This window comes from Salvelinus namaycush, chromosome 28 (genome assembly GCF_016432855.1).
Source record: "Salvelinus namaycush isolate Seneca chromosome 28, SaNama_1.0, whole genome shotgun sequence".
NCBI lineage: Eukaryota > Metazoa > Chordata > Actinopteri > Salmoniformes > Salmonidae > Salvelinus > Salvelinus namaycush.
Genome location: NC_052334.1, coordinates 40,350,682 through 40,365,408, shown reverse-complemented (window position 1 = coordinate 40,365,408; position 14,727 = coordinate 40,350,682). Strand labels below are relative to the sequence as shown.

Here is a 14,727-nt window from a genome sequence, read left to right as displayed (position 1 = left end):
CAGGCACAAACAGTCAATGCAAAGCAGTACCAATCTGACCTATCGCTCAGAATGTGCTACCTTGATGAGATGTGTAGGTCAGATTGTCAGAACAGCTGCTAATGTCTCGACCAGGTATACATATCAACAAGGTGGCTTAGTTGTTTGTGAATGGGAAACTAGGGGACACATTGAAATCAAGCACCTGTAATAGTTGGAGTGAACTAACCTGGATGAGGTGGGTCCAAGATGGATTTGTGAGACAAACTGTGTCCCATCTCTATAGAACCATTTCCTGGGTCCCTCGCCTGAGCTTTGGGAGTCCGGGCATTCTGTAAGGTCCCCTGGAGTTTCCTCTTTAAGAATGAGAACGAAGTGGATGGGGTGGTGGAAGGACCAGGCAGGAGAGCTCGCCTCGGCCCTAATGTGGGGATTGGTGAGAACAGAGCTCCGCTCTTGGAGGTCAGAGGAGAGGTCTGAGGCGAAGCCAGAGCAGAGGTGTCTGCCTTCTTCCCTCCCGGACAGGCTGCCAGGGGTGTGGACACGTTCTTCCTATGGAAACTAAAGTGGGGAGTGGATGAGCCAGAGATTTGTGGCCCATTCACTGAGGAGGAAAGGGGTGCTTCCTGTTTTTTGGACCCAGGGGTTGAAGGTTTTGAGGGGAACGGACTAGGAGCAGCCTCTGTGTCCCCTTCATCCTCCTCCCAGCCCAAGTCAAAGTTGACAGAGAAGAAATCCTGAGAACAGTCAAAGTTCTCAAGGTCCTGAGCAGGCTCCTGCTGTGCTACAGGAGAAATATGGCTACGGCTAGGTTTGACCTGATACACCATCTTTGTTTCTGTCACACTTTTACTTGACCCTATTAACCATTCCCTCTCCGGAGCCTTCAGGGGGCTAGGTATTCGGATACTGACGTTCTCTGGCGTAGGGATGTTCGGGATGGTCATCTGGAGGAAGGTCTCGTCATCTCCAAACAGGTCCATGCTCTCGTCCAGGTTGGTTTTAGCGTGCTGGGCTTTAGGCTGAGTGGGATGACATGGTGGCTTGAAGTCCGCTTTATCATCCATATCATCGTCCTTTATGTCATTGCTGTCATCCTCGAAGACCTCATCCCAGCTAGGGCTGCCAACGGCACTTTCCCTACCCATGCAGTCTGCTGGCACAGTAATGGGTGAAGAAGGAGAGTGCTGCTGATGTGGTTCACAATGGCTTTCACAGTCTAGAGAACCAACGTCTAAATCAACATTGGGAGATTGAGAAGCAGGATCGGCAAAGTCCTCATCCACTTCCAGGGAGAAATTCACGTGGAATGTCTGACCCACATCCAGCAGTTCATCCAGAGGTTCAACCGGAAGTGTATGTGAACAGTCCTTGGTGGTGAAGGGGGAGGGCCCAGGGTCGTACTGAGGGCTGTCCAGGTCAAAGTGCAAAGCTGGAGGAGACCTAGACAGAAGCTCTGTCACGTTGACTAGAATGACCCTCAAGCTCTCTAACCTCTGTCTCAGGGGCTGCAACTTGGGGACGGCAGCGTCCCATTTGGGCAAGTAAAACAAAGCCTCCAGTTCAGAATCTTCATCTGACTTGGGTTGACGGTCTGCAATTGAGGTCAACTGATTGAGGTCAATCTGTTCTACAGCAGCAATGCAGTTCAATGATTCGCTCTCAAAATCCCTTGGAGAATTAACCTCTGAACTTTCACTCTCGTTGTTGAGTATGATACAGTCAGAATCCATGTCCATGATTTGCTGGTCACCGGTGGAGGAGAGTGGCCAGAGGCCTGGGTGATCTCTGAGGTCATGAGTCACCTCCTTGTGGCATTCTGAAGGGACTCTGTCCTTTATCAGGGTCCATGGAGAGACTAAGGTTGTCTCTGCTTTAGAAATGCTTTCCCTCTGCACTTCCTTTTTGAGTTCGACACGGTCTAGGTCAGCTGAGGAAAGGCAGGAAGTCTTCTGCTTGTGGCTCAGGTTGGCCATTTTGGTTCTGGATTTTGTCGTTTTTCCCTCTTTCTGCTTCTTTCCTTTGGTGGACTTTTCCTGCTGTGCTTCCTCCGTGAGGCCTATGACATCTGCATTGTGGAGGTGGGGCAGCAGCTCCAACTCATATCTGCTTTCACCCTGTCAGATAAAACAAACACAACAATGAATCTAACTACAAAACCTTTTTATTATAAAAAAAAAAAAAATTGATTGAAGTCTGGCAAATTTCTTCAGATGTTGCACAAGCTATTGTATCATAACGCAAGTTACAGATGTAATACTTCCCTGGTACAACACACAAAGTTGACTGGTTAAATAAACAAGACATTTGACACAGTGCCTTTAGAAAGTAATCATACCCCTAGACTTATTCCACATGTTGTGTTACAGCCTGAATTTAAATCAAAGTGAAAACATGTTATCAGTATTCAGTAGGCTACGTCTTCATTCAGCGGATATGAGAAGTAGCATTAGGTTTAATGCTTAAACAAGCCTGATGTTTTATGTTGTGTACAGTGCCTTCAGAAAGCATTAATACCCCTTGACTTATTCCACATTGTTGTGACAGCATGAATTCAAAATGGATTAAATCACTCATCTACAAACAAATTTTAGCAAATGTATTGAAAATTAAAACACAGGAATAGTATTCACACCACTGACTTGATACTTTGTAAAAGCACCTTTGGCAGCGGTTACAGCTGTGAGTGTTTCTGGTTAAGTCTAAGAGCTTTGCACACCTGGATTGTGCAAAATGTCCCATTATTTTCAAAATTCTTCAAGCTCTGTCAAATTGGTTGAGGATCATTGCTCGACAACCATTTTCAGGTCTTGCCATACAGTTTTGACTTAAATCTGAAAGTGTAACTCGGCGCACAAACCCACCGTCGCTGGAACAGACAGAACTGGCAAAAAGTGCTCTTCACTGACGAGTCGCGGTTTTGTCTCACCAGGGGTGATGGTTGGATTCGCGTTTATCGTCAAAGGAATGAGCGTTACACCGAGGCCTGTACTCTGGAGCAGGATCGATTTGGAGGTGGAGGGTCCGTCATGGACTGGGGCGGAGTGTCACAGCATCATCGGACTGAGCTTGTTGTCATTGCAGGCAATCTCAACGCTGTGCGTTACAGGGAAGAAATCCTCCTCCCTCATGTGGTACCCTTCCTGCAGGCTCATCCTGACATGACCCTCCAGCATGACAATGCCACCAGCCATACTGCTCGTTCTGTGCGTGATTTCCTGCAAGACAGGAATGTCAGTGTTCTGCCATGGCCAGCGAAGAGCCCGGATCTCAATCCCATTGAGCACGTCTGGGACCTGTTGGATCGGAGGGTGAGGGCTAGGGCCATTCCCCCAGAAATGTCTGGGAACTTGCAGGTGCCTTGGTGTAAGAGTGGAGTAACTTCTCACAGCAAGAACTGGCAAATCTGATGCAGTCCATGAGGAGGAGATGCGCTGCAATACTTACTGCAGCTGGTGGCCACACCAGATACTGACTGTTACTTTTGGTTTTGACCCCCCCTTTGTTCAGGGACACATTATTCCATTTCTATTAGTAACATCTGTGGAACTTGTTCAGTTTGTCTCAGTTGTTGAATCTTATGTTCATACAAATATTTACACATGTTAAGTTTGCTCAAAATAAACGCAGTTGACAGTGAGAGGACGTTTCTTTTTTTGCTGAGTTTATTTAATCCATTTTAAATTCAGGCAGTAAAGTCATGGGGTGTGAATACTTTCTGAAGGCACTGTATCTGACCTGCAAGTGATCCAGACACAGTGGGCCCAAAGTGGACTAGCGGGAGCGAAACAGAACTCGACGCCGGAAACCGAGGTGTAAGAGAAAGGTGGGGTATAAAGTTATGCCGGCATTTCAGCAAGGGTACGATTTAAGATAATAAAAAAATCAAATCACATTTTATTTGTCACATGCGCCGAATACAACAGGTGTAGACTTTATCGTGAAATGCTTACTTATGAGCCCTTTCCCAACAATGTAGAGTTAAAAAGTAAAACAATTACAATAAAACATTTGACAAAAAAGGAAACAGTAACAATAACGAGGATATATACAAGGAGTACCGGTCAAGTCAATGTGCAGGGGTACGAGGTAATTGAGGTAATTATGTACATGTACTCTAGTTAGGGGTCAAAGTGACTAGGCAACCAGGATAGATGATATACAGAGTAGCAGCAGCGCATGTTTTTATTTTTTATTTTTTTATTTTACCTTTATTTAACTAGGCAAATCAGTTAAGAACAAATTCTTATTTTCAATGAAGGCCTAGGAACAGTGGGTTAACTGCCTTGTTCAGGGGGAGAACGACAGATTTGTGAAGAGTGTGTGTGTGTGTGTGTGTTTATGAGCGTATGTAGTGTGTGTGTGTGTGTGTGTGTGTGTGTGTGTGTGTGTGTGTGTGTGTGTGTGTGTGTGTGTGTGTGTGTGTGTGTGTGTGTGTGTGTGTGTGTATATTGGGGTGTCAGCGTAGTATATGTGAGTGTGTGGGTAAAGTCCTGTGAGTGTGCATAGAAACAGTGCAAGAGAGTCAGTGCAAAATAAAGAGGATCAACACATATCCCAGGTAGCCATTATAGTAATCATTAACTGTTCAGCAGTCTTATGGCTTGGGGGTAGAAGCTGTACATGAGCCAGACTTGGCACTCCGGTACCACTTGCCGTGCGGTAGCAGAGAGAACAATTTATGGCTTGGGTATATAGAGTCTGAACAATTTAGGGCCTTCCTCTGACACCGCCTGGTATAGAGGTCCAGGGTGTCTGGGATGATGGTGTTGATGTGAGCCATGACCAGCCTTTCAAAGCAATTGACGGCTACATATGCGAGTGCTACGGGGCGATAGACATTTAGATAGTCCCTGCGCCCAAGAACGCCAAGGTAACCTATGGTGGTTTCTTTGAAACATGGTCGGTATTACAGACTGGGTCAGGGAAAATGTCAGTGAAGACACTTGCCAGCTGGTCAGTGAATGCTTTGAGTACGCTTCCTGGTAATCCATCTGGCCCTGCGGCCTTGTGAATGTTAACCTCACATCGGCTACGTACAGCGTGATCACACAGTCGTCCGGAGAAGCTGGTGCTCTCATGCATGGTTCAGTGTTACTTGCCTCGAAGCGAGCATAGAAGGCATTTAGCTCGTCTGGTAGGCTAGCTTCACTGGGCAGCTCGGAGCTGGATTTCCCTTTGTAATCTGTGATAGTTTGCACGCCCTGCCACATCCGACAAGTGTCAGAGCCGGCGTAGGCTTAGTCCTGTATTGAAGCTCTGCCTGTTTGATGGTTCGTTGGAGGGTGTAGTGGATAAGCGTCCAGATTAGTGTTCCGCTCCTTGAAAGCAGCAGCTCTAGCTTTTAGCTCAGTGCAGATGTTGCCTGTAATCCATGGCTTCTGGTTGGGATATGTACATACGGTCACTGTGGGGACGTCGTCATCAATGCACCTATTAATTAAGGCGGTGACTGATGTGGAAAACTCCTCAAAGTCAGTCTGTGCAAGCAAAACAGTCCTGTAGTTTAACATCCGCTTCATCAGACCACTTCAGTATTGAGCACGTTACTGGTACTTCCGGTTTGAGTTTGTTCTTGTAAAATCAGGAGGATAGAATTCTGGTCAGATTTTCCAAATGGAGGGCGAGGGAGAGCTTGTATGCGTCTGCGTGTGGAGTAAAGGTGGTCTAGAGTTTTTTGGCCTCCAGTTCCACAGGTTACGTGATGATCGTGGACTTCAGGAAACAGCAGAGGGAGCACCCCCCCTATCTACATCGACGGGACAGTAGTGGAGAAGGTGGAAAGTTTTAAGTTCCTCGGCGTACACATCACGGACAAACTGAAATGGTCCACCCACACAGACAGCGTGGTTAAGAAGGCGCAACAGCGCCTCTTCAACCTCAGGAGGCTGAATAAATTTGGCTTGTCACCAAAAACACTCAAACTTTTACAGATGCACAATCGAAAGCATCCTGTCGGGCTATATCACTACCTGGTAGGCAACTGCTCCGCCCACAAACGTAAGGCTCTCCAGAGGGTAGTGAGGTCTGCACAATGCATCACCGGGGCGCAAACTACCTGTCCTCCAGGACACCTACACCACCCGATGTCACAGGAAGGCCAAAAAGATCATCAAGGACAACAACCACCCGAGCCACTGCCTGTTCACCCCGCTACCATCCAGGAGGCGGATGGATAAGACAGCTAGGACAGTATCCAACTGCGGTGCCTTACAAATGAATCACTGAGCATTCCAGAGCATTCTACCTGATGACTGGTAGAGAACAGCAGAACACAGCTGTAGTGGGGGTGTTGCCCCCTTCCACTACAGCTAAAACACGCCATACTAGTACAGCACTGCTGTTGACTTACACTACATGACCAAAAGTATGTGGACACCTGCTTGTCGAACATCTTATTCCAAAATCATGGGAATTAATATGGAGTTGGTCCCCCCTTTGCTGCTATAACAGCCTCCACTCTTCTGGGAAGGCTTTCCACTAGATGTTGGAACATTGCTGCGGGGACTTGCTTCCATTCAGCCACAAGAGCACTAGTGATGTCGGGCACTGATGTTGGGCGATTAGGCCTGGCTCGCAGTCGGCGTTTCAATTCATCCCGAAGGACAGTCAAGTTCTTTCACACCAATCTAGACAAACCATTTCTGTATGGACCTCGCTTTGTGCATGTGGGCATTGTCATGCTGAAACAGGAAAGGGCCTTCCCCAAACTGTTGCCACAAAACTGGAAGCACAGAATTGTCTTGAACATCATTGTACGCTGTATAGTTAAGATTTCTCTTCACTGGAACTAAGGGGCCTAGCCGGATCCTGAAAAACAGCCCCAGACCATTAATCTTCCTCCACCAAACTTTACAGTTGGCACTATGCATTCGGGCAAGTAGCATTCTCCTGGCATCCGCCAAACCCAGATTCATCCGACAGACTGCCAGATGGTAGAGCGTGATACATCACTCAAGAGAACGTGTTTCCACTGCTCCAGAGTCCAATGATGGCGAGCTTTACACCACTGTAGCCAAAGCTTGGCATTGCTCATGGTGATCTTAGGCTTGTGTGTAGCTGCTCGGCCATGGAAACCCATTTTATGAAGCTCCCGACTAACAGTTCTTGTGCTGACGTTGCGTCCAGAGACAATTTGGACAGACTTCACGGCTGAGCCGTTGTTGCTCCTAGACACTTCCACTTCACAATAACAGCACTTACAGTTGACGGTGCCACGTTGAATGTTACTGAGCTCTTCAGTAAGGCCATTCTACTTCCAATGCTTGTCTATGGAGATTGCATGGCTGTGTGCTCAATTTTATACACCTGTCAGCAACAGGTGTGGCTGAAAGAGCTGAATCCACTAATTTGAAGGGGTGTCCACATACTTTGGTATATATAGTGTACCTTTCCAGCACATCTACTCAGGGAGTTAAACACTCTGAGGGTATAGATGGATCTCAAAAGGGGAAGTGGCCTAGTTATGAGTTATCGTAGACAGCGCCTCTTGGCAAACACATGTAATTATATTGACAGTTGTGAACTACGCTAAGGGAGACAGAACGCGGCGGGGGGTTAGAGAACACAACGTACAGGACATTTTAGTGTTTGTTAGATTGAGGCCGTGATACATTAGCCTTGTAAACCAGCCTGATCGCTTTGCGCGGGTCTGTTTCAACTGAAGCACGCGGCTATAGATAAACGGGCAATCTGAAGTTCAAACAACAAAGCAGAAGCCCTACCAGTGCCACCATTGTTTTGGTAGACAACTGAGTGATGGGGCTGGAGACATTTACCCACCCTCAAATGTTTCTGTTTCACACTTCAAAACTTTCATGCAGCACAATCAGGCATTGTATTTAACTGATTTAATAACACCCGAAGCAATTGTACTGCATATTTACAGAAGGGGATAAAACGGGGAAAAAACTAAACTAAACTAATCCACTAAACTGTTTGTTTACAATTGCTTGAAATTAAAAAGGGTAATTATATACCAGAATCTAAATTTGTCAGACTTTTTCAGACCTCCAAAGTAGTCTAATGTAAATATGAGTCCACTTCGCACACCATTGGTTGTGTGGATCCAGCTACATGCCTTCACCCCAAATGCATGGATTAGATGAGCCCCGCAAACTGCATGGTGCCTATCTTTTCCATTCATTTTAGAGCTTGTGGAATTTTGCTGGATCTACAAAACAGACGGTCTGAGACGTGGATTCATCTTGACGTCAAACTACTTTTGAGGGCTGAAAACATCTCACGAGATGTGATTTTGGAATTTAAATGTCACTTTAACATCTATTCCTATTTAACCCATATTTTACTTGTTAGTACTGCCTTGTTACATCAGATGTTGCACTGGCGCAAACGCGTAGTCAATCTGATCCTGAATTCCCCTTGAAATTCAAAGTCCTACATTAGATATGACTCACCTATTGAAATATAAACGCCAATGTAAATGACAGACAGAAGCAGATGACGTGATAAAACACATTGCAAACGTCTGAAACACAATTATCATTTCAACACTGGTGAGAGAGCAATTGGGTCACTGGACTGAATTCCCCTTTCCGTGTACCAGACAATGTTCTTGGTCTTTCGCTCAAACGATTAACCATTTGATCGAGTGCATGTTATTATTAAATTAACCACAAGCCAGTGTAAACTGGAACATTAATATAAAACATTGGACCACAATTTGATCATTGGGTTGACATTGTTTGGGTTCACAATTTACATGAGTGGTGCTGAGCTGCGATTCCCAGGCGACCGCCCGCCCAGTCTAGTAAATTGAAATGAAATCCAATCCCGAGTTCATCCCGTTCCATAGTGACGGCCAAACCCCTCTGGTGTTCATTGGTAAGGGAAAACAAACCAAACACCGCTGGTTTGGAGTGGACAGGCCCCTCTATGTTCATCACAGAGGCAACAGGGTGTCAGGCTCCCCATCTCTTTCAATCTAATCTCTGCTCTTCCTAGCTCGTGCATATCTAGGTCACCCAGGGCTGGCCTACTTAGTGCTTCCTGGGCTTATAATTCTGAGAAACGTAATAATTCTGAGAAAAGCAAGGGAGAGTCTGCCTGCTCTGTGTCTCCCTCTCTCCTCATCATAAAGGAAAATAAAAAAGGGGGGAGACAGGAAAATGAAAAACGCAGCGTGGCTGCGTGTGTGCACCGACTCACACAGAGAGGTCTTCAAATGAAAAGGGATCGGTTTTTTAAATAAACAAAAAAACATTTCCCTTTGAAATTGAGTTGTTTTTTTTGCGTTGTCCCAGTCATTGGTTTTAAAGGTGAGGGCAGAGGAAAGCAGCGCAAGCGAAAGAACGAATGCAAAGGCCTTTACGATTTAGGCCATGTAACTAAGCCCTGGCTAATGTCATCGACCCTCTGAATAAGCTGAGTCAGTCAGCCTTAACTTCTTATGGCTGGGGGCAGTATTGAGTAGCTTGGATGAATAAGGTGCCCAGAGTAAACTGCCTGCTACTCAGGCCCAGAAGCTAAGATATGCATAGCATTCGTAGATTTGGATAGAAAACACTCTGAAGTTTCTAAAACTGTTTGAATGATGTCTGTGAGTATAACAGAACTCATATGGCAGGCAAAAACCTGAGAAGAAATCCAACCAGGAAGTGGGAAATCTGAGGTTTGTAGTTTTTTAAGTCATCGCTTATCGAATATACAGTGTCTATGGGGTCATATTGCACTTCCTAAGGCTTCCACTAGATGTCAACAGTCTATAGAACCTTGATTGATGCTTCTACTGTGAAGGAGGGGGGAATGAGAACTGTTTGAGTCAGGGGTCTGGCAGAGTGCCACGAGCTCAGTCTCGCAAGCTCCCGTGAGAGTTAGCTGCGTTCCATTGCATTTCTACAGACAAAGGATTTCTCCGGTTGAAACATTATTGAAGATTTATGATAAAAACATCCTAAAGATTGATTCTATACTTCGTTTGACATGTTTCTAAGAACTGTAATGACTTTTCGCCTGGACTTGCCCACGCTTCCTGAGTTTGGATTTGTGTACTAAATGCGAACAAAAAGGAGGTATTTGGACATAAATGATGGACTTTATCGAACATAACTAACATTTATTGTGGAACTGGGAATCCTGGGAGTGCATTCTGATGAAGATCAAAGGTAAGTGAATATTTATAATGCTATTTCTGACTTCTGTTAATTTTCTTTATTTCTGCTTTTTGTGACTCCTCTCTTTGGCTGGAAAAATGGCTGTGTTTTTCTGTGACTAGGTACTGACCTAACATAATCAGATGGTGTGCTTTCATCGTAAAGCCTTTTTGAAATCGGACACTGTGGTGGGATTAACAACAAGTTTATCTTTAAAATGGTGTAAAATACTTGTATGTTTGAGGAATTTTAATTATGAGATTTCTGTTTTAATTTGGCCCCCTGCACTTTCACTGGCTGTTGTCATATCGATCCCGTTAACGGGATTTCAGCCGATCTCAGCCATAAGAAGTTAAAGAAAAGAGCGAGTGGGAAGCGGGCCTGGAATAAGCTAAACAGAATACCAATAAATAGGGCAGTCAAGCTCATCTAATGAAGCCCCCGTTGGAAAACCTATGAAAGTTGTTTGGAATAAAGGAAACAGCAGAGGGAGCACCCCCCCTATCCACATCGACTGGGCAGCAGTGGAGAAGGTAGAAAGTTCCTCAGCGTACACATCAAGGACAAACTGAAATGGTCCACCCACACAGACAGTGTGGTGAAAAAGGCATTACAGCGCCTCTTCAACCTCAGGAGGCTGAAGAAATATGGCTCGTCACCAAAAACACTCAAACTTTTACAGATGCACAATTGAGAGCATCCTGTCGGACTGTATCACCACCTGGTACAGCAACTGTACCGTACACAACCGTAAGGCTCTCCAGAGGGTGGTGGGGCTGCACAACGCATCACCGGGGGCAAACTACCTGCCCTCCAGGACACCTACAGCACCCGATGTCACAGGAAAGCCAAAAAGATCATCAAGGACAACAGCCACCCGAGCCACTGCCTGTTCACCCCGCTACCATCCAGAAGGCGAGGTCAGTACAGGTGCATCAAAGCTGGGACCGAGACTGAAAAACAGCTTCTATCTCAAGGCCATCAGACTGTTAAACAGCCATCACTAAACACAGAGAGGCTGCACAAACAAACAATATGTATTACCATCTATTGCATCTTACCTATGATGCTCTGTAATTGCTCATCCATTTATTTATATGTATATATTCTTATTCCATTCCTTCACTTAGATTTGTGTGTATTAGGTAGTTGTTGTAGAATTGTTAGATTACATGTTAGATATTGCTGCACTGTCGGAACTAGAAGCACAAGCATTTCGCTACACTTGCATTAACATCTGCTAACCATGTGTATGTGACCAATAAAATGTGATTTGATGATAGTGGATTCGTCTAATGAGGGAAATATAAACGGTGGTGAAAAAAAAAGCTACACTACGTTCAGATCTTTTCCATTTCAAACTGTTGAAACAGCAGTTAACTGTGGCCTATATACGCAAGGCCTATTTTGTGGTTGTTTGCGAAAAACACTTTGGTGAGATGGATGACCACAAATAGAGCTTCTACATGCGCTGAAAATGTCCTTGTCTAGATTGATCCCAAATATTGATCCATGGTGAACAAACAAGAGGAACCAACTGGCACGACGTCTCGTTAACCTGTGGCGGAGGAAACGTTCCAAAATAGCTTATTAGGATAAGGTGAAAACTAGATCCACCTGAAACAAACCTAGGGCTCTAAAGGACTGAATATCAGCTATTGTCTTTGAATGAAAGCCAATGTCAGCACAATGGAGCTCTCTGATTATCTTTTAAAGTTATACAAATGATCCTTAGCATGGTGGTGATAGATAGATGATGATGATACATAGATGTAGTAAATGGTTTTCCATTGTTGCTAGGGATCTATTTAACGTAGCCTAAAATCTCCCTAATCCCCAGAAACACTTACTACACTTTTTGTAGAAATACCGATGGCTACACATCACTCAAATGTAAACTTGCATACTTGCTACGTCTCGAACGCTACCTCCAGAGGTATAGCACCACAATCGCCCAACAGTTGTCTCGTTGAGGTAACACGCATACAGTATAGATGATAATAGCAGAGCAATGTTTTTGAAACAGCTGACAGACATTTTCCTAATATTTGAGACTTGTTATTGAGTTTTTAGCTGAAATTGTAACATTCTGAAAATGTTGCAATAGCGGAGACCTATCCGCCCCACCAAAATATGTAAAATGTAGATCATACAAATAGAATATGTTTCTTCATTTGTAACATTGTGTGGTGATTTCAGAGGTGGCACCAAACAATCCCTTAAAGTACTACTGAAGTAGGTTTTCGGGGGTCTCTGTACTTTAATTTACTATTTTATATTTTTGACAACTTGTACTATTACTCCACTACATTCCTAAAGAAAATAAGGTACTTTTTACTCCATACATTTCCTCTGACACACAAAAATACTCGTTAAATTTAGAATGCTAAGCAGGACAGGAAAATGGTCCAATTCACACATCTATCAAGAGAACATACATGGTCATCCCTACTGCCTCTGATCTGGCAGACTCACTAAACACACATGCTTCATTTGTAAATTATGTCTGAGTGTTGGAGTGTGCCCCTGGCTATCAGTAAATAAAAAATAAATACAAATTGTGCCGTCTGGTTTATATAAAGGAATGTGAAATGATTTATACATACTTTTACTTTTTAAACAAAAGCATATTTTAACAGTTACAATTACTTTTGATACCTATGTATATTTAAACCAATTACTTTTACTCAAGTACTATTTTACTGAGTGACTTTCACTTGAGTCTTTTTCTATTAAGGTATCTTTACTTTTACTCAAGTATGACGATTGGGTACTTTTTCCACCCGACTGCAGTTTAAAATGTGTATGAGAGGGTTAAATCGTACATTTTTGATCGGCTAACGTTACTTGACGAAGACATGCTTTTAGCAACTCTGCTTTTGTCTTGAAGCTAAAATGTAATGAGTGTAGCCTACAGACGAGAAAATAAACCCTTTGTCTGCACATGCTTGTGGTATAGGATTGGTTATGTTTAGGTCTAGGGTGTCAGGTAGGGTGGAGGTGATATGATCCTTGACTAGTCTCTCAAAGCACTTCATGATGACGGAAGTGAGTGCTACGGGGCGATAGTCGTTTAGCTCAGTTACCTTAGCTTTCTTGGGAACAGGAACAATGGTGCCCCTCTTGAAGCATGCGGGAACAGCAGACTGGGATAGGGATTGATTGAATATGTCCGTCAACACACCAGCCAGCTGTTCTGCGCATGCTCTGAGGACGCGGCTGGGGAATCCTTGCGAGTGTTAACACATTGAAATGTTTTACTCACGTTGGCTGCGGTGAAGAAGAGCCCGCAGGTTTTGGTAGCGGGCCATGTCAGTGGCACTGTATTGTCCTCAAAGCGAGCAAAGAAGCTGTTTAGGTTGTCTGGGAGCAATACATCGGGGTCCGCGACAGGGCTGGTTTCTTTTTGTAGTCCATGATTGACTGTAGACCCTGCCACATACCTCTTGTGTCTGAGCCGTTGAATTGCGTCTCTACTTTGTCTCTATACTGACGCTTAGCTTGTTTGATTGCCTTGCGGAGGGAATAGCTACACTGTTTGTATTCGGTCATGTTTCCGGTCGCCTTGCCCTGATTAAAAGCAGTGGTTCGTGCTTTCAGTTTTGCGCGAATGCTGCCATCAATCCACGGTTTCTGGTTGGGGAAGGTTTTAATAGACGCCGTGTGTACAACATCACCGATGCACTTGCTAATAAACTCGCTCACCAAATCAGCGTACACATCAATGTTGTTGTTCGACGCTATCCGGAACATATCCCAGTCCACGTGATCGAAGCAGTCTTGAAGCGTGGAATCGGATTGGTCAGACCAGCGTTGAACAGACCTGAGCGTTTCCTGTTTTAGTTTCTGTCTATAGGCTGGGGTCGTGGTCAGATTTGCCGAAAGGAGGGCGAGGGAGGGCTTTGTATGCGTCGCGGAAGTTAGAGTAACAATGATCCAGGATTTTGCCAGCCCGGGTCGCGCATTCGATATGCTGATAAAATTTAGGGAGCCTTGTTTTCAGATTAGCCTTGTTAAAATCCCCAGCTACAATAAATGCAGCCTTGGGATATGTGGTTTCCAGTTTACATAGAGTCCAATAAAGTTCTTTCAGGGCCGTCGAGGTGTCTGCTTGGGGGGGGGATATACACGACTGTGATTATAATCGAAGAGAATTCTCTTGGTAGATAATGCGGTCTGCATTTGATTGTAAGGAATTCTAGGTCAGGTGAATAAAAGGACTTGAGTTCCAGTATGTTGTTATGATCACACCACGTCTCGTTAATCATAAGGCATACACCCCCGCCCTTCTTCTTACCAGAGAGATGTTTTGTTCTGTCGGCGCGATGCGTGAACGAAGGAGACTGTACCGACTCTGATAACGTATCCCGAGTGAGCCATGTTTCCGTGAAGCAGAGAATGTTGCAATCTCTGATGTCTCTCTGGAAGGCAACCCTTGTCCGGATTTTGTTTACTTTGTTGTCAAGAGACTGGACATTGGCAAGTAGTATACTCGGGAGCGGTGGGCAATGTGCCAGGCTACGGCGCCTGACCAGAAGACCGCTCCGTCTGCCCCTTCTGCGGCGCCGTTGTTTTGGGTTGCCTGCTGGGATCCGATCCATTGTCCTGGGTGGTCGACAAAACAGAGGATCCGCTT

At 44.9% G+C, this 14,727-nt stretch overlaps 1 protein-coding gene across 1 annotated transcript in view; it reads right to left on the bottom strand.

Annotated features, from left to right (window-relative positions):
* Positions 1–14,727, bottom strand: part of fancm (FA complementation group M) — a 72,201-nt gene that overhangs the window by 16,062 nt on the left and 41,412 nt on the right. Inside the window, exon 14 of the mRNA XM_038967657.1 lies at positions 209–2,096. Within this exon, the coding sequence (XP_038823585.1) occupies positions 209–2,096 (1,888 nt within the window). The remainder of the gene's footprint in view (positions 1–208; positions 2,097–14,727) is intronic.